Genomic DNA, 20417 nt, shown 5'->3' with positions numbered 1-20417 from the left:
CCGGCTTCCCATATGAATTACATGCAAAACACCGCGTCAAATATCAATTCCTCTCATGAAAACCGCTGTATCGATAAAAAATATGAATATGCGATTCAATTCAGAAAGAAACTGGCTTTACATCAATATGTCATTTGAAACCATTAATTAATTTCCAAAAGTACAGAAAATACTTGAATCTATCACTATATTATTTAATCCGTAAAACCGATTCATCAGTGAAAAGGCTGGTAACTTATTTGTTTTGGACTTATTTTAAACAATGATACGACAAAATAAAGAAAACAAATATAATTTTATGCTGGTCATCCAATTATATTTAGAAATGATTGTTTTTTATTTGACAATCGTTTGTGAAAGTAAATAGTATCAGCGCCCGGAATGCTGAATAGTGGCCAATTGCCACTGGGTTGGTGAAGTGTTCAGATTTTTAGGCAGTAGTGGAGGGTGCTTCACATTACATGCAATCGCTGAGTTGCGTAGTCGACCGCCCACCTGGTGCGTTTCATGAGTGTGGTATTGTTTGCACATAACATTGTCCGGTGCCAATCTTTTCTAAAGAGAGAAGTACTCTTTCATAGAGGAGATTCGATTGTGGCCTGATTTTACACTTTCTTCTTTGAACGGTAGCGCTACAACGTACCGGCCAGAAGGAAGGCGCCTTGTAGTATCGGTAAAGAGTCTCCCGCAATATTTATGTGAAGGATCTTCTGGAGCGACGGTTGGAGCTTCTTCGGATTCCCAAAACTTGTGAAGCACTTCATTGATTGGTTCTATACAAGCGAGTGAGGCTGTAACGGCTTCAGACTGGCTGGCAGAATCAACCTTTCCGATAACGACACAACCGAATTTTGTATTCAACACATGAGGCCCAGACTCAAACTTCAATAATGTGTGCTCACTACATAAAATGTCAATGAAGCAATCAGCACCTATGATTAAATCAATCTTAGAAGATTCATAAAATAAATATAAGATTTTTATCAATTTGATATTTCCGTGCTCAACACTGATAAACAGTTCTATCTAATCAGGACAGACAAAAGTGGATAAATAACAACTGGCATAGAAAGTGTAGAATAGATTTTGTAACAGGCTTTATTATCTTCTACTAACTGCGGCGTTCTTTCGTTGCCATGACGACAAGCCTACTCCTTGTGAAGCGGGTATTTTAAAATTTCAAAATCCTTTTGTTTCCTTACTCGGGGGCTTCCTTTTCCGCTGACGTCTCGTTCGCCCTCTTGACGCATCCTTCTCTTCCCTTCTTTTTAGTTTCCTTTTCACAAGACCATTCTTATCACGGACTTCAATTTAAAATGTCTTCAGTGCGTACTCGAGCAAATCGAAGCAATCTCATTCGAGGAATAGAAGCCGATATTGATGATTTGAAAGAGGGTCTTATAAATGACGATTTGATCGACATAGCTATTGATTTTCACGCTACACTAGTCGGAATTAGTCATAAATTCTCAAATGAAGCTGTAGTTGATCTTATTCCATTAACTACTTCATTGTTAAATAAATATGATGCTTCTTTGAAGGTGAATTCTGATTTAATGACAATGGTAAATGATGCTAAAGACGAGAATACATCTCTATTGGAAAAATTGAAGGTAGAAAAGGAAAACAGAACTTTAATGCTAGATGAATCTCTGTCCAATGAGAGAGTGGCAAATAGTGAAATTTGCGCTTTGAAGTTGAGAGTGAATGAGTTGGAGGACCTAGAACTTCAGATGAAGGATGAGCTTAGTTCAAGAGATGCCATCATCAATATTTTGGAAAGAGATGCTCAACTTGCTGCGGATAAAATTGCAAACTTACAGGCAGAACTAAATTTGATAAAAAATTCTAAGAATTGCGAGTCCTCACTTTCGGAATCAGAGTTTGATATGCCTAAAAATACAGTAAGACCTAGACGTCGTGTTTCCAGTCCCTTAACTCAGACTGAAAATAGATTCTCTGTGCTGGAGGTGGATGAGCCACAGCCCTTGCTGTCGGCCAGGAGAACAAACTCCAGAACTAGGCCTACAAATACAAGGTCTCTGAACGTGCGATTCTTCGCAAGCAGCCAGGAAGGGACGTCCATAAGCACTTCCACGCTGGAGACCATAAATTCACGGCCATGGTCAAACCGCGAGCGAAATTCAGGGACGTAGCAGAGGAGTCTGGTGAGCTGAGCGACAACGATGTTAGCGTTTTCTTGGCAGGAGGAAACGACATCGCCTGTAATGAGAGGGAGGAGCTTCATGCAGCACTTCGTAGCAAACTACAGGATCTGCAAAACCGACGGGCTAAATATGTGATAGTTTTTTCAGTGCCTCACAGACACGACCTTCCAAAATGGTCTGCTATCAATAAAGAAATTGAGAAAGCCAATGAGGAAAATTTCAATCTGTGTAAACATTTCAAAAACGTTTCTTTTGTAAATATTAGTGATATTGGTAGAAGACTTCACACTAGACATGGTCTGCATCTGAACCGAGCACGGGCTGAAAGAACATGAAATTAATTCCCTTCGTATTAATAACATGTCTTTAGTATGTAGCTATAGCAGAGTTGATATGAGGAAGGGAGGAGTAGTCATATATGTTAGTCTTGAATTGTTGAATATTATTAATTATAAATTTACCGTTCTAAATACTTCTGATCTTTGTAAGGTGAAAGATATCGAGATATGTGGCTTTAGTTTCAAGGTTAATGGAAGTTCTTATTCCATTTTAGGTCTGTATCGGTCGCCTAGCGGTGATTCTAGTGTATTTTTTGAAAAGCTTGAAATCTTGTGTGGTCGTTTTTGCAGTCATTTAACTGATAAGGTGATTATTGCTGGTGATTATAATATTAATGTTTTAAAAAGTTCCTCTGAACATAGAAATCTTGTCAGTATTCTTAACCTATTTGATTTGCACTATGTCATTAAAGAACCTACAAGAATATCTAGAATAAGTACAACAGCCATTGACAACATTGTTACTAATATTGATATAGGTTTTTATTCAGTACAAATTCTTCATACACTTTTGTCTGATCATACTGCACAGGTATTTCAAACACATGATTCCATAAAAAGATTCAAGACTAAGAAATTACCCCTTGGCCCTCCAATGTATAATTGCTCAACTGATAATATAATGAAACTGAAAACTTCTTTGGGTGGTGAATCATGGGTTTCAGTTTATAATGCAACAGATGTAAATAACCAGTTTGCGCGATTCCATGAAGTTTTACTATCTCACCTTAATATAAATTGCCCTTTAAAGCGTAGAAGTGATAAGAATCAAAGCAAAAAGAAATTTAGAGGTGAATGGATTACTGATGAAATTATACAAATAAGAAACCTTTTGGAAGTGGCTAAACTCAGAATGAATGATGGTATGAGAATTGATATTGAGCTATTGACAAATATTAAGAAAATGTATGATTATAAAGTTGTTGAAGCAAAAAAGAAATGTTTAAGTGATAGGATTTTAAGAGAAACAAATAAATCAAGACTACCTGGAAAATCATTAACGAATTCAGAGGTAAAATAAAACAAATACAGCCTAATATAGAGTTAGAAGAAAATGGGAAAACTCTAAATAACTCCAAGCAGATAGCAGATACTTTCAATAGATTTTTCATATCAATGGCTCCCAAAATCAATGCTCCAAAATCAAATCTACAAGTTATTGATGCTCCATCCTTAGACAAATCAAATAATTGTAACAACAGTATTTTCTTGTTTCCAACTAATAGTGTAGAAATTCTCAAGATTATAAAAAGTATCAAAACAAAAAATAGTGTTGGATTTGATAATATTCCAGTTCATGTGATAAAGGAATGTTGTAATGAAATAGCTCTTCCTCTAGTCTTCATAATGAATAATGCTTTTGAAATTGGTATATTTCCAGATCTTCTCAAAGTTGCTAAGGTGAAACCATTGTTCAAGCAAGGTATAAGAACTGACATACATAATTACAGACCCATTTCTATTCTTTGTTCTCTCTCAAAAGTATTTGAGAAGCTAATTTATAACAGGATAGTAACCTATCTCGAGCAATTCAATTTAATTTCGTCCTGTCAAAATGGTTTTGTGAGGGGCAAATCGACAATAACTGCAGCAGTAACCTTTATTGAAAGTATTATTGATCAGGTTGATGAGGGTAACTTTGCTGTAGGTACATTTATGGATCTCTCCAAAGCTTTTGACAGTGTTGATAAAGAAATACTCCTTAGTAGGCTGAAAAGTGTTGGAATTAGAGGTGTATGTGGTAGTCTGATCAAGTCTTATTTGACAAATAGAGTTCAGTTTGTTACAGTTGACTCTCATTCTCAGCTGGCTGAATCAGTGCGATTGAGTGTTACAAGAGGCGTGCCCCAAGGCTCTATTTTGGGGCCCCTGCTCTTTGTTCTGTACACTAACAATGTGCAGTCCTCAGTCCCAGTGGGTTCAAACATAACACTTTATGCCGATGATACGACATTGATGTTTAACAACAAAAATTTAGCTGATCTTGAAGTGGATGCTAATATAAAAACAAATATGGTAGCACAATATTACAATGAGTCACTTCTGTCAGTAAACCCCCAAAAAAGTAAATATATTATGTTTGGTTCTAAGCATCAAATGTTCCAGCCTGTGATTAGCATTGGCGAGTCCACTGTTGAAAATGTAAAAGAGGCAAATTTTTTGGGATTGATTGTTGATAAGGATCTGTCCTGGAATGCACACACTGACGGTCTGGCAACTAGAATTAGTAGGAATCTATTTATATTGAGAAATATTGTCAGGTATGTGCCCAATGACACAGCGAAATTATTATATTATGCTTTAATATATTCCCATATTGTGTATGGAATAGAAATTTGGGGTAGCTCTTCATTGAAAAACATTAATAAAATATTTATTTTACAAAAAAAGGCAATAAGATACCTGGCAGGATTAGGCTACAACCACACATGCCGAGAAGCATTCAGAGAACTATCACTTCTTACGGTTCCTTGTATTTTTATTTATAGAGTAATTTTGTTTGTAGTTAAGAATATTAATAATTTTAATACTAATTCAGACGTGCACCATTATAATACGAGGTATAGGGGCAATCTTAGTGTTCAAGCTCACAGGCTTTCTCTTTTTGAGAAAAAACCTAGTTATGTAGGAGTGAAATTATTAAATGGTCTTCCAACTTATTTAAACCATACATCGGCTACTTTCAAAACAGATTTATATAGGTTTTTGGTTGAGAAGAGGTATTATAGTCTTCAAGAATTCTTTAATGATACATGACGTAGCCTATTCTTATAGACTAGTAATTTGTAATTAGATGTAAAATTCTATTTTATAGAAACTCTCATATGACTATTGTATTGATTGATTTATGAATTGTTTTGACTTTGATAATTGACGTTGTTCAACTATATGGATGTTTTGTTCTATATTATGTTGAATAAAAATATATTCTATTCTATTCTAAAATCTCTCATCTGCTAATTTCAAATTTGCGAACTGTCGAAAGTCTGCAGAATTGAAACTTACGCTAGGTTGATTACACGTTAGTTTCAATGACACTGTAGCGGTGGTACTCAATTTGAAGTGCGGTTGAAATCTAGATGAAATACTCAGGTCAACGTTTCCGTAGGTAATTGATGTTCGAGACCCAATTCCGACGAGCCTTCTGCTAGAAGGTTTTGGTTTAAATGTAACTTGTTCATGAGTTCTCTAGTGATGACGGTGACTTGCGATCTAGAGTCAATCACCGCACGATTAAATACATTAAACACAATAACTTGAGCAGTACCCAACAAGCAATTTGAGGAGTCGGATGCAGGAAGGTTGGTATCACATACATTAGAAGCGGAGTTTTCTAAATTAGACTGAGAAGACAACACTTGAGGTTCAGATCTGAGCGGCATTTTTTCAAAATGGAGTAAGGTGTGATGACCAGTTGAACTACAAGTTTTGCAAGATTTATTGGAGCGGCAAAATTTTCTATTTTGGTTGCTAAGACAAGCAAAGCAAAGTTTCAATCTCTTAACAGCATCATATCTTTCTTTGACTGTCATTTTGAATAATTTTGGACAAGAATAAATGTTGTGATCCTTTGATGAACAAACGTTACATGAGGTGTTACCTTTTCTATTCACGTTTGAATTTTCAGAGTCTGAGTTTGCGTTTGAAGTGCTAGCAACTATCAGGCTAGAATTGAATATATTTTTTGGCTTATCGATATTAGAATTGGATTTAACTGACGTGGATGTTCCGGTTGCATTGATAAGTTCATTAGTTCTTGACTTTTTGATCAAAAAATCTAGTAAAGATTTACACATTGGTATTCTTTGATAATTCAAACAATTATTTTTTCGTAGTTTGGGTTTATTGATTTCACTAAATAACTCTTGGACTGGCAATTATTGTCATGTAGGCTATTCTCCTATAATTATCACTGCATTTACATTGTGTAGTTTTGTTTACTATTATCATTATTAGTATTGATATAATTATCAGGCCACTAGCCGGAGTCTACTGGCTCAACCTCGACTTCCATTTGAGCAAGGACAGTAACTGAATGAATGTGTTAGATGAATTGAGTGATTACAGACACGTTGGATGTGAGGAGTTTGATGAATGTGGTGTGTATGCTGACTATTTGAGAGAGAATGGCATGAATGCTTCAAGTATTATACATTTAAATATTGGGAGTTATCGGAAAAATTTTGATGATTTTATCATTCTTTTGGAATGCCTTAAACACAAATTTGATATAGTTATACTGACAGAAACCTGGTTGAGTCTTGATGAGAATATAACACATTTAGAGGAATACTGTAGTTTCCGTACATCAGTTAAATTCAATCAGAATGATGGAGTATTAATTTATGTAAGATCTGAGCTTAATGCGTCCTGTAAAGAGATTAATATTGGAGGAGTAAATTGTTTAGATTTGGATTGCTATAGAGATGGGCAGAAGTTTGGAGTTTTATGTGTTTATCGATGTCAGGGCCTGGACTTGTCAAATTTTATCGGTGGACTTGAAGATAGATATGATGATAAGAGAAATAGTTTTAACGACACCATCGAGATTATAGCCGGTGATATCAATTGTAATATCCTCTCAAATCAAATAAACAATATCAGTAATAGATACCTAGATGCGCTTTATGAAGCCGGTTTTGTTTCTTGTGTTAACGTTCCTACAAGGCGGACGGCCTTCACTTCGACCTGCATTGACCATATTTTTGTCAAGCACGTTGATACGGAGGCCCTCCGTCCAGCTGTTTTCCGTGCTGACATTACCGACCATTATGCGACATCAATACTAATTAAAAATAAGAACTACTCACCCAACATGAGACCTGCACCTCTCTATGCTTCCATTGACTACTTGAAATTATCAGAGACTGTTTCACGACAAAACTGGGATGATATAACCACAATAGAAAGCGTCAATCAATGTACTGAATCCTTTATTAGAAAAATCAAAGAAGTACAAGATAGTTGTACTACTCACAAATCAAAAACCGTTAAATCTAAAAAAATAAAACCCTGGAACACCGATTCGCTTGTTAACTCCATTAAAAAAGAAATAAATTAAGTAAGCTTGTTATCAGACAACCATTTAATTTGCAATTAAAATTATACTATAATAACTATAGAAAAACCTTGAACAGATCATTAAAAAATACCAAAAATAGCTACTACAGGCAAAAATTACTATCCGCTACTAAACCCATATCATTTTGGAGAACTATTAATGAGATATCTTGTATTAATCCTCAAAATAACTCATACCCAATTCAAAAATTTCTAAATGGTAATTATGCTAACCGGAGCCCCCAGACAGAGAGTTGTTCTACCACCTTTGACGTAACTAATAAATTCAATTTTTTTTTTCTAAAGTTGGAGAAGCTCTTGCAAATGTTATGAAAAATGAAAACCAAAATAATAACCTACTTCATATGAACTACCCGCCAATCAACTCGGTTTTTGCCTTGCAACAAGTAAGTGAGTTGGATGTGGAAAATTGCATTACAGAGCTGCGTGGTGGTTCTTCACCCGGCTGCGATGGTATACCAGCAAGTCTTTTGAAAAACAATATTAACTCTATTATAGTCCCCCTCCGACACATTATTAATAGAAGCTTCACTACGGGTACTTTTCCAGACGTTCTCAAGCTAGCAAAAGTCATTCCACTCTATAAATCTGGTGCCAAAGACGATTTGAATAATTTCAGACCAATCAGCCTTCTCAGCTAAGGTTATCGAAAAATGTTTCAAGAAGCAATTCACCAAATATCTGAAGAATAATAACATACTAATAGATAACCAATTTGGGTTTAGGGATGACCGCAACTCTTCCAACTGTTTCTTCCAGCTCAGTGATTATTTGAGACAGGGCATAAATAATAACAAATATATCCTATTACTATTTATTGACCTATAAAGGGAGTAAGAAGAATTGTAAAAATTATAGGGTAATCACCTTGATGAGCCACTGTGCGAAAATCTTCGAAAGAATATTACTAAACAGAATCAGCCCAAAAATCGAGCTTGAACAAAGTGAGGAACAATATGGTTTTCGACCAGGCCGCAGTACAGTAGATCTTATATTCTCCATAAGACAACTGATGGAAAAGAGCTGGGAATATATTAAGAAGATTGTGATGCTATTTATAGACATAGAGAAAGCGTATGATTCAGTGGATAGGCAAGGTTTGTAGCAGGAAATGAAAAATTTTGGGATTGAGAAAGAACATATTGGCATAATAAAGGAGATGTATAGGGGATATAAGTGCAGAGTAAGAACACAAAGTGGTTGTACAGACGAGTTTGAAGTAAGGAATGGGCTAAAACAGGGAAATATTCTATCACCAGCCTTGTTTAATGTAGTTATGGAGCGAATGAATAGACAAGTGAGAGAGGAAGTAGGAGAAAGGGATAAGAAAATGATATTTGCGGATGATATGATGATTTGGGGAGAAACAGTTGAGGATGTACAGATGGAGTTGGATGCTTGGAGCAGGGTTATGGAGAAATATGGTCTGAAAATAAGCAGGGAAAAGAGTGAAGTAATGGTTTTTGGAAGGGATGACAATTTTGCCGGAGATATCAGATTGAATGGAGAACCCCTGAAAAATGTTGGAAGTTTCAGGTACTTGGGCAGTGAAATTGCAGATGATGGGAGAATAAACCACGAGATAACTAGAAGATTACAAAAGGGGGGGGGAATTTCTACCAAACAGTGAAACATTTGATTTGGGATGGAAAAGTACCAGAAAAGGCAAAGATTATGATGTAGAAGATGTATTACGTACCCATCATATTATACGGAGCCGAGACATGGTCGATGACGGAAAGAGAGTGGAGTCGAATACAGGCAGGAGAAATGAGGTTCCTCAGGGCAATAAAGGGGAAGACACGAAGAGACAGAGTTAGAAATGAGGATATAAGAAGAGAATTGAAAATGGGGAGTATAAGGGAAAAGGTTGAAAGTATGAGACTACGCTGGTTTGGGCACATGAAGAGAATGAGAGAGGATCGGCTGCCAAGGAGAATGGAGGAGATGAGGATTGAAGGGAGGAGACCAAGAGGACGACCGCGACGACGATGGACAGACTCAGTGGCCAACGAAGTGGAGAAGAGAGGACACCGATGGCGGCAGGTGGAGGACGAGCGATGGTGGAGGACCGAACAAGATAGAGAGGCATTGTAAACACCCAGACCCGGCACTAGCTGGAACGGGACCCGGATATGTATGTATGTATGTATGTATGTATGTATGTATGTATTTATTGACCTGGCAAAGGCATTTGACTCTATTGATCATGATTTGCTGATAAATAAATTAACGGCCATAGGAATTACTGGTGTAGCACATGATTGGGTCGAAAGTTTTCTGTCGAACCGCCGCCAATTAGTATCCATTGGAGAAGTAGAAAGCAACGTACAAGACATTCGATATGGTGTGGTCCAAGGTAGCACCCTTGGTCCGATTATATTCCTGGTTTACATCAATAATATCATTCAGGAAAATATGTCTGGGAAAATGATGCTTTTTGCTGACGACACCGCAATCTATTTTGAGGGGGACAGCTGGAGCATGTCTACAGAATTGCTTCAAGTGAGCTGAGGCAATTGAAAAGTTGGTTTTCGCCACACTTGGATGTAATGAGCTGGTTTACGTGCGTCATATGGAGGCCGAAAGTGATTGTTTTCCGACCAGGCCGGTAAAACTTTACGGCCCTAGGGCTGTAAAATGACCTTGAATAACAGCTGATCGTGTCCGATCTCACAAAAATCATAGAGAGATAATCTCATAATGACTGTAATAATCTATATAATTATGTATCGTGAATCGCGGTATTATGTCTATAATAATATATTTTATAAATTACTGTTTCATAATTTAATATTTATTATTGTGTTTTTGATATCAAACAATAGAATACGATGATATATCTCCATAGCCTCAACAATATAATGTTGGCTACATTGTCCATTGTCAGAAAGGTACGTATCGCAAGTATTAATTTAAAAGTGAAGAATCGAATTTGAATTCAAAGTACAATAATTGTATCAATATTTAAAAGTGAGGTAGAGTAATAATTGTTTCTTTTTTATTATCGAATTCCACTTCTTAATGCAATACAATCAACAATAATAATAAGCAAATACAGCACAGATCTGAAGTTTAAGGTAAGCCTACTGGTGAAACTCAGCCTTGACTGTTAAATTCCTAGTAATTTTTCCGTAATTCATTATTAAAACTTTTAGATAATTTTTCTTCAATATTAAACCATATAGAGAAAACATTAGGCCCACTAAAGATTGAATCTTCGAATGTTTTCTCTATGATTTAACTATTTTCAGAGCAATATTTTGTTGTGAAAATGCCAGCAAACCGGCTTCAAATTTGCGCTATACTCTATTATTATAGTAGCCTACATAGCCTACGTTATCTGACTTAATTCAGAGTGAAAATTTTATTGTGAGACAGATAATAATATTAATTTTAATAATATAAGTCATGAGCCAAAGTCTGTTGTACGGTACGCTTTTTAGGAGTGAAGTAAACCTTTTTACAAGTCTATTTTACAGTACAGTATTACGTGTATGCTATGTGTTAGCAGTCAGGCAGCGACTTTCAACAGTACCTAATGGCCGAGAGCTTAAAGGCGTGATACATCAGTAGTCAAAGTTCGGTGAATAACAAACATGATCTAGGTTCGAATCTCGGTCAATGACGTTTTTTTTGTCGATGAATTTCGACTTGTATTAGTTATTTTGTATATTAGTCACCGTAATTTAAATTTTTCAATCAATTTTTTAGATATATTTTGAGACAAAACTGTGAAATATGCAATTATATTATTTTTTTTCATCACATTATTTGAAAATAGTAATGAAAATTCTATTCATCCATCTATCCATGAGATATTGCACCGGGCGCAAAGCGCGAGCTATAAAAATTCAAACAATTATTCGAAATAGTATAAAAATATAGTCACTATTGTAAATTATTAATTAGTAATATTGAAATTAATTGACAGTAAAAGTTGTCATAACCAAGATTCAAACTATCAAAATAGGCTGTTTGAATTTTATTTATTTTTCAATTTCTATTTAACCTACCATTTTTCAAAAATAATATGGTCTAAAATGAAAATATTTGAATGTGAGAGCTCTGTCTGCAACAAATTTTGAAGGTAATTTACTATATAGGGTCTTTTGTATTGGTATGCCTATAGCCTACTAACTTTTGGTCTCAATTTCAGAAATGGAGAAGATGAGTGAGTCGATGAAGAGAAGGGCGAATGAAATTACGGAAGACCTATTACCAACCAAATCGAGGGAAAGATATGACGATGCTTACGAAAAATTTGTTCAATGGCTGAATGAAGAGAAAATTGTGCTTACAGAAGTGTGTGATGAAATTTTATTAGTGTATTTGTCCAATTTATCTAAAGTATGTAAAGCTAGTACAGTTTGGTCCAAGTTTTCGATGATTAAGAGTTGTCTCAATGTGAAGCACAACATTGACCCAAAATCATTTACACGATGCACTACATTTCTGAAAAAGCTCAATGTCAACTACGAACCTAAAAATCAAACGTTCTGACAGGTAACGAAGTAGTGAAGTTCATGAAAGAAGCTCCAGACAGCGAATGGCTTCTAACAAAGGCTATTATGGCTTTGGGTATTTTTGGAGCTTGCCGAAGAGATGATCTTTTACAACTAAATGTCGATGATATTAAAGACAATGGTAGTTTTATCGTAGTTTTCCTTGAAGAAGGAAAAACTCATTCGAAGAGAAGCTTCACAATAACTGATGAAGATTGCCCTTTCAGCCCTTGTGAATTGATTCGCAAATACATATCACTTCGTCCATCAACTATGATAAGTAAAAGATTATTTATAAAGTACAACCAGGGAAAGTGTTCATCTCAGCATGTAGGTAAAAATACTATAGCTGCTGTGCCAAAGAAAGTAGCTCAGTACCTTGGACTTGATAAGCCTGAAAGTTATACCGGCCATGCACTACGACGAACATCAGCTTCAATGTTAGTTGAAGGTGGGGGCGATTTGCTCACTTTAAAACGACATGGAGGCTGGAAATCTTCTTCAGTTGCCGAGGGCTATATTGAAGATTCAATTGCAAGGAAGGTTGAAGTGTCAAAAAAGCTCTTCAATAGTCTTGACCGACACACTACCAGTTCGACTATAACATCGAATTCCGAGGCACGTGCCCTAGACGAAGACGTCAATATTGTCGACGAGAACAAAAATGAAGAGAATGAGGAAGAAAACGGAGACAGTTTTTTTACTCTGGATAATATTTTTGGAAACAAAAATCAAAGCACAAGTAGTACCGGTACAGCTGAGACTGTAAATACAAACAATTTGAATTTACATGTGACATCTCAGAGAAAAGTAGTAGAATCTGCTAGAGGATTCATGTTCTCAAATAATCACAACTGTACATTCAACTTTTATTTAAATAATAAAGAATAAAATAATAGAAATTTGTTGTGTAAAAAGTATAATGATTATTTAATTTATTTTACGTGAAAAACAAAGAATTGACTGTCAATAATGCTTATTTTTTATAATTTAATATGTATTTATGTATCTAGTTTAATTAAATACGTTTTTAAACTGTCAATAAATGATCATTTCTATAAGATGATATGAATTATTTTGTAGTTTTGATACCGATCAATAGAATACAATGATACTATCATAACCTCAATAACATTGTATGATTTATAGTAGCATAACCTTAAAATTTTGCTTTCAAATTTCCAAATTAACATTATTATTTTTTTTTTTTTTGGTGTGGCGAAAAATAGCGTTCGCAACACGGGCAAAAATGTTTTTCCGGCTCTCAATCTTTTCTAGTCCTCGGCCTACGGCCTCGGACTTGAAAACCGATTTCGAGCCGGAAAAGTCTCATTTTCGGCCCTAAGTGCGAAATATACTATTAATACAAATATACTCAGTATGAACACTAAAAAGACCAAATGTTTGCCTATTTTTCTACATGACAGCCGTGCTCCTCCTACCAACATTAAACTGGTTCATACATGCGGTGGTGATTGGTGTGACGATTGCAGCTGTGATGTGATAGAAACCGTGTATGATTACAAATACCTAGGTATAAGCATAGATAGTCGACTGACATGGAGCACTCATGTAAGATATCTCAATAGTAGGTTGAGGAAGATGATTTATGTGTTCAGCCAGCTGAGGGGAATCTTAAGTATAAATCACCTGAGAACCGTTTTTTTTTGCATATGTCCAGTCTGTCTTGTCCTATGGTATTGTTTTATGGGGAGGTGCGCCCAAAACCTTACTAGATGAATTATCAGTCACCCAGAAAACAATTATAAAAGCTGGCCTTGGCCTTTGCAGAAGATTTCCATCTGATCAGTTGTTCCTGACTTTTGATGGTTTCAGAATTAGGCAACTCTTCATCAAGGCAGTTCTTTTGTACATGTTTAAGAATAAAATATACTTCAATTCAGAGTCTAATCATTTTACTAGGCATGCGCGATTTCATCACTCGGGTCTCCCGCGTAACTTACGCTCAGTTTGCGACAGGAATATATCATTTTTGTGTCACACCATTATGAATAATATTCCTCATGAAATTAGTCAGCCGGGTATATATAAAATATCCAAATACAAAAAAATCGTCTCAAACTGGCTGAAGACTATGGATGTAGATCAATGTGAGCGGCTGCTACAATCTGCCTACCAACACTAAATTGGCCTACCTAATTTCCTCTTTCTTTCCCCCTTTCTCTCTTTGTCAACAGACTGTCAAGTGTAGACCCTTTTCTCATGGATATATCCCATGCCATTGTGATTGCTCCGTATTCAACGTGTCTGGGTGTGTGTGTGTGTGTGTGTGTCTTTATTATTAAATAACATAAAATACTATCAGTAGAATAATAAATATTATACAGTTCTGAACTCATTGACCCACGAACAGGCCCATTAGGCCTATGTGGGCAATTATTATTTCCTATTAGGGTTCAGATATGCTAAGCAGTGCAATTTTCTCAGATCTAAGGATAAACTATAATAGTCTAAAGCTCTCTATTTATAACACTATTAATAGATATCAACCTTTATTATTTCTTATAAGATGTATCACTATTATAATTTAATATAATTATTGTATTACTCCTTAGGTCATGATGTCTTAAGTTTTATTTTACATAATTGTTACGTTGTGCTGCTTGCATTTTGTGCCCTTTTTAAATATTATAATCATGTATAATTTGGCGAAATAAACTCAATTCAATTCAATTCGGTATTTCATTAGGCAACAATGACGATTCAAAATCATAGCGAGTTTTCATGCCGATTTTCCTCAACATAATTGATAGTAATAAGAAATCGAAATGATCATCAATTTGCTGACCCTTTAATGACCCAATTGCCGCTTGATTTACATCAATGAATTGCCGAATTGAATTATAGTCAGCCTTTGTAACACTTTTACAATCGAGAATCTGATCAATGAAATAGTTTGATAAGATACGTGGGTTCAGATAACGTCTTTGCAACTGTTTATATGCTAATGAGTAGACTTGTTCGTATAAAGGAATGCTTGAAATGCTCTCATAAGCAGAATCTCTCAAACTTGATCGTAAGTATTGGAATTTCTCAATAGCAGACAAACTGTCATTATCATGAATGATAAAATTTAAAACATTTAAAATTATTGTAGAACTCGTTCCATTTGCTGATATTCCCGTTGAATATTGTGAGTGGAATTCGCGGTAACTGAATATTAGATTTACTAACAGTGGGGGTTACAGGAGTTTGCGGTTTTGACATTTGAATGAAACGTGGATACAATTCGTCGTACTTTGATTGAATCATGCAGGGAAGCATCTTGGATGTCATAAATAACTGATAATTCAAAAATTTGTTCACTAATATTCTCGAAAAGACTGAAATCATTTTCAATTTTACTGATCATGGCTTGAGAAATTTCACCTTGAATATTTTTCAAAGTGAATTCTATTTTTTGAATAAGTCGTAAGCGCTTATTGGAGAGCAATTTGTATTGAATGACACTCTTATAACTGTCCATTGTTGTTTGATTTAGGACAGATACGTTAATGTTCGACTCTGTTATGCTAGTTTCCGGAGGATCTGTCATTGCGAAAAGGTAAACAACGAACGCTTGGAGGTAATAACAATAATGTTATTGCTACAGCTGTCGGGCTGTGGGGTGAGCAGTACAGTGCGAATTGAATGGGATAGAATTCGGTGTAGTCTCACCTGTCTTACTCACTCCTTCTCTCTCTAACCTGTACAGGTGAAGGCTGCATACGTCTGCGCAGGTTAACGTTGCTCCTATTTGTTCTCTCTCCAGGCGAACGTGGCGCTAGCACCGCTTGCCAGCTGACAGTTGCTGTTCCTATTCGTGCGCTCTCTGGCGCGTGGGCGTACCGAACCGAACAGATTGGAAGTTGGAAAGAACAATCTCGGAAGCGATAAGGATAAACGATAAGCGTTTTACAAACAACGATATTGTACGTTTTGGATTGAAAAATGAAACACGTTTTGGAATTACAGTCTTTGAGAGAAATATGAAAAAATAATAGAAATGCAATAGCTTTTTCACAATCACACTCGCGAATTTGAACACTTGACACCCGAATAAATAAGATCAAATTAGTAAGAACAAACTCAGAACTTGGATTAATAAATTTGTGGATGAGGATTTGTGGATTCACAATTACAATAAACGAGATCAATATTTAAGTTTATCAGTAAACTGTACATTAATAGGAACAATGATTACATCTGGCACGGTTTTGGACCATATGAACAACGCGGGTTAACTTTGAGGGGTTTACAAAATACGGAGAACCGAGGAAAATACATAAAATGCGGATTGACTAACTTACTTTATGCGGTTGTAACGTTGCGGTTTTAACAAAGACTGGGGTCTCAGCCAGCTCTGCCAGGAGAAAGCACCCTTCTCCTCCTCCTCGGAGAGATAGACAGAGTTAGATAGAGAGAGAGAGGGGGGATCTAAAGCGATAAGACGCACTGTACTGATTGCGTTATAACCACCCTGTATAGATTTATTCTGCAACATATCGACTTTTATAACATTAGGATTTTATTTACAAATCTAAAAACATATAATATTTTAATATCGGGGCACCGAGATTCGCTTATTTATTTATTGATACGCAGAACTCAATTCTTTAAAATGATTGAGGAAGGACTAACAGGCACAGCCCAATACGGTTTCTTCCCCGAATTTTGATTTATACACTATTAATATTCCAAAAAGTAGGCTATGTTCCATACACTTGAGTTCAGGTCAAATTTTCAGTCCAAATATTTGAAAACATAAAAGTTCTAATTTAGATTGTTTACATACCAAATTGAATAACAGAATAACACTCACTAATCATTTAGAACTGTAAAATAATTATTAACTTTGAATATTATGATATGTCAACAAATCAGATTATTTTGATCAAGTCAATTGAAATTTCTAGATAATATTTCTCGCGAGATACGGTAAGCTGATTGAATGATTACACAGCTGATCTCCCACACAGGCACACGCACCTTCTGTCATCGACAGACGACGAAATTATCATCTGTTCTTCCAAGGATGAATTATCCTTTAAATGTCCTTCAGCGAGTTTCCCCAGGGATGAGACCTAGTGCAATCGAATTTTTATATCATAAACCTACTATGTTCCAAATTTCGTGAAAATCGCTAGAGCCGTTATCGAGATCCGTTGAACATAAATAACCAGATAATATAAAAATAACCAGTCATAGAAAAAAATAAACAGACATACAGGAATTGTTCGCTTAATATAATAGGATTTCAACTAATGGTTTTATTCCAACAAATGCTTACTTTCAGTTTAGAATTTTCAGAAGCTATGTTAAGGTGGGTTTCGTTTGTGCGCAAACTTCCAACGTCGAAGACGACTGGCATTGTTGTCTGATGAAACATTCAATTGTCCAAATTTCAAATGTGCTGAAACAGCTGATCAAATAACTTTTCGTTATTTGTGTTTATTATGTAAGAATAAAAACATTTCGAATAAAATCAGCAATATTGCAATTTAAATGTACACACCTAACCTTCTACTTTAAAACATAAATGAACATAATCTTTTAGGTTATTCAGACAAATCTGAGATCACCTAACCTTCTACTTGATCTGATACCCAACCTTCTACTTTAAAACATAATTGAACCTAATCTTTTATGTTATTCAGACAAATCTGAGATCCTCACCTTGTCTTGGTCGACGACGGCATTTACGCACAAACCAAAATCTACCTTCACCTTGATAATATTTCTCTATATATTTTCTTATTATTTCATCTACTATATTTAATCATATTTTATTTCTATCTTCTATTACATAATGTTATTTATTTAATAGGGTACCTTAGTGAGTAGCCGGCCAGTTCTGATGTCGGAGAAGGCCCAGTGCTGGTCGGAGGAGGTGGAGAGCACATAGTCGCCGGTTGGATGCAGTGAGAGGCCAGTGACGGCGGCACTGTGCGCCCGGATCAGCTGCATCGACTGCGACGTCGACACGTCCCATACTCTGATCGTCGTGTCCGGCGAGCCAGTAATTACCACCTCCTAAACAAAAAATAGTTACCAACAATACATAGATTTCAACACCAATCAATACTTTGTAACACCATAGGATAACAATAGAACGTTTGTCGCCTTCTTAAGAAGTTTTTTTTTTTTTTTTTTTTTAATAATCACATTACTATTGCTATCTAGTCTTGAGACTAATGAGCAAATTTAATCAAACCTAATTTACTAATTGTATATAATATGGACTACAGTGAAACTCTCTTTAGAATTTCTTACTGCTACCTACTAATAATTATTATGTACATCTATTAACTGTACTACTTAAGCTAGATTTCACTCAATCACTGCTCTGCTTTTTCACTAGACACCACTTTCACTGCACACCAATTCAAATGGTTTCCTTCTTTTCAGTCTCCGCACCAACCCTCCGTTGTCTAGCAGCTGGATTGCTTCGACGTTCGTGTGTTGGTGGAGCCGTTCTTCATGACTTTCTGCATACCTTTGAATCTCACAGGATACCATGTTGACTCCCAGGTCCCTATGGATGTCGCTGTTCCGCACATACCAGGGAGCATCAACGATGTTTCGGAGCACCTTGTTCTGGAATCTTTGTATGATGGTGACGTTGCTCTGTTTGGTGCAGCCCCATAGTTGTATTCCATAGGTCCAAACAGGTTTGAAGATCTGCTTGTAGAGGAGCAATTTGTTTGGTATTGAAAGTGATGAGTTTCTTCCAATAAGCCAGTAGAATTTCTTGTATTTTATGTTCAGTTCTTCTTTTTTCTTTTTGACATGCTCTTTCCAGCGAAGCTTAGCATCAAGAGTCATACCTAGGTATTTAGCTTGATTTTCATGTGGTATATTAATTCCATTGATGTTGATTGGAAGGTACACAGCTCTCTTGTTGGTGAAGTTAACATGAATCGACTTTTCCTCATTGAGCTTCATTCTCCACTTTTTGGTCCAGTCTTGTATCTTGTTGACAGATCTCTGAAGCTTCGCTGTTGCAATACCAACATCACTGTCTACTGCTAGTAGGGCGGTGTCATCTGCGAACGTGGCTGTGGTATTCTCCTCCAAATTAGGGATATCACTAGTGAAGAGAAGATAAAGGACTGGTCCTAAAACACTTCCTTGCGGAACTCCTGCTTTTATCTCTCTTAGATCAGAATATGAATCTTCATATTTGACTCTAAAGTACCTTCCTGTCAAATATGATTGCAATATTTCTGTAAATTGCTTAGGAAGCATTTTCTTCAGTTTATAAAGAAGTCCCTCATGCCATACTTTGTCAAAAGCTTGCCCTATGTCGAGAAAAACTGCTGAACAAACCTTTTTTTCTTCCAAGCTCTTCTCTATTATATTAACTATCCTATGTACTTGATCAATTGTGGAGTGTTTTTTTCTGAAACCAAATTGATGATTAGGAATTAATTGCTTTCTCTCAATTATTGGCTTGAGTCTACTCAATAATATCCTCTCAAACAACTTTGATAACACAGGTAACAATGAAATTGGTCTGTATGAAGCTACTTCATGTGGTTCTTTTCCTGGCTTGAGTAACATTATAACTTCAGCTACTTTCCAGACTCCTGGTACAAATCTGAGTCTGAATGAAGCATTCAGGATGTTTGTTAGCTTGATGAGTGCTTTCCTTGGTAGATGCTTCAGGACTAAGCCAGTTATCAGGTCAAATCCTGGAGTTTTCTTAGCATTCATAAGTTTTATTTCCTTTCTCACTTCTTCTACTGAGACATTCATTAGTTCTTGATTTTCCTGCATGATGTTACCTTCAATTTCTAGATCTTCTTGAGCTGCAACGTTTGGCTGGAAGACATTCACAAGATGATCAGCAAATGCCTGTGCCTTTTCTTCATTATTCTTGGCCCATTGTCTATTCAGTTTCCTAATAGGGGGAACTTGTTGGATGGGTGTTTTTATTTTCTTAGAAGCCTTCCATAGTGAGTAATCAGTGTTGCCTTGTCCTGTCAAATTACTCAAGTAACTGTTGATTGATTCATTTTTAATAAACTGTATCTCTCTTTTCAGTTCCTGTGTGAGAGTATTCAGTAATCTTTTATCTTGAGGAGAACGTGAATGCTGCCACCTCCTTCTAGCTCTTCTTTTCTCTGCAATCATTTCTCTTATTTCCAATGGATAATTATTTCCTACTGTTCTTCGTTTCCTAGTCTGCGGAGTATTACACCAGGCTGCCTGTTGTATATCAGTAACAAATTTTTCCAGCTCCTCATCTATTTGATCTGCAGTTGTTAATGGTGAATTCAGGTTAATTCTTTCCTCCAACACTTGCTGAAAGCCATCCCAAT

General features: G+C 35.9%; 1 protein-coding gene across 1 annotated transcript in view; it reads right to left on the bottom strand.

Moving 5' to 3' along the window:
* The window catches only part of LOC111048476 (pre-mRNA-processing factor 19), a 58677-nt gene that overhangs the window by 8928 nt on the left and 29332 nt on the right, over window positions 1–20417 (bottom strand). The window contains exon 6 of the mRNA XM_022334364.2: window positions 17926–18126. Within this exon, the coding sequence (XP_022190056.1) occupies window positions 17926–18126 (201 nt within the window). The remainder of the gene's footprint in view (window positions 1–17925; window positions 18127–20417) is intronic.

The sequence above is a fragment of the Nilaparvata lugens genome, chromosome 10, assembly GCF_014356525.2.
Source record: "Nilaparvata lugens isolate BPH chromosome 10, ASM1435652v1, whole genome shotgun sequence".
Taxonomy (NCBI): domain Eukaryota; kingdom Metazoa; phylum Arthropoda; class Insecta; order Hemiptera; family Delphacidae; genus Nilaparvata; species Nilaparvata lugens.
The sequence above is the reverse complement of the archived record's forward strand: the minus strand, read 5'-3'. Positions and strand labels throughout refer to the sequence as shown.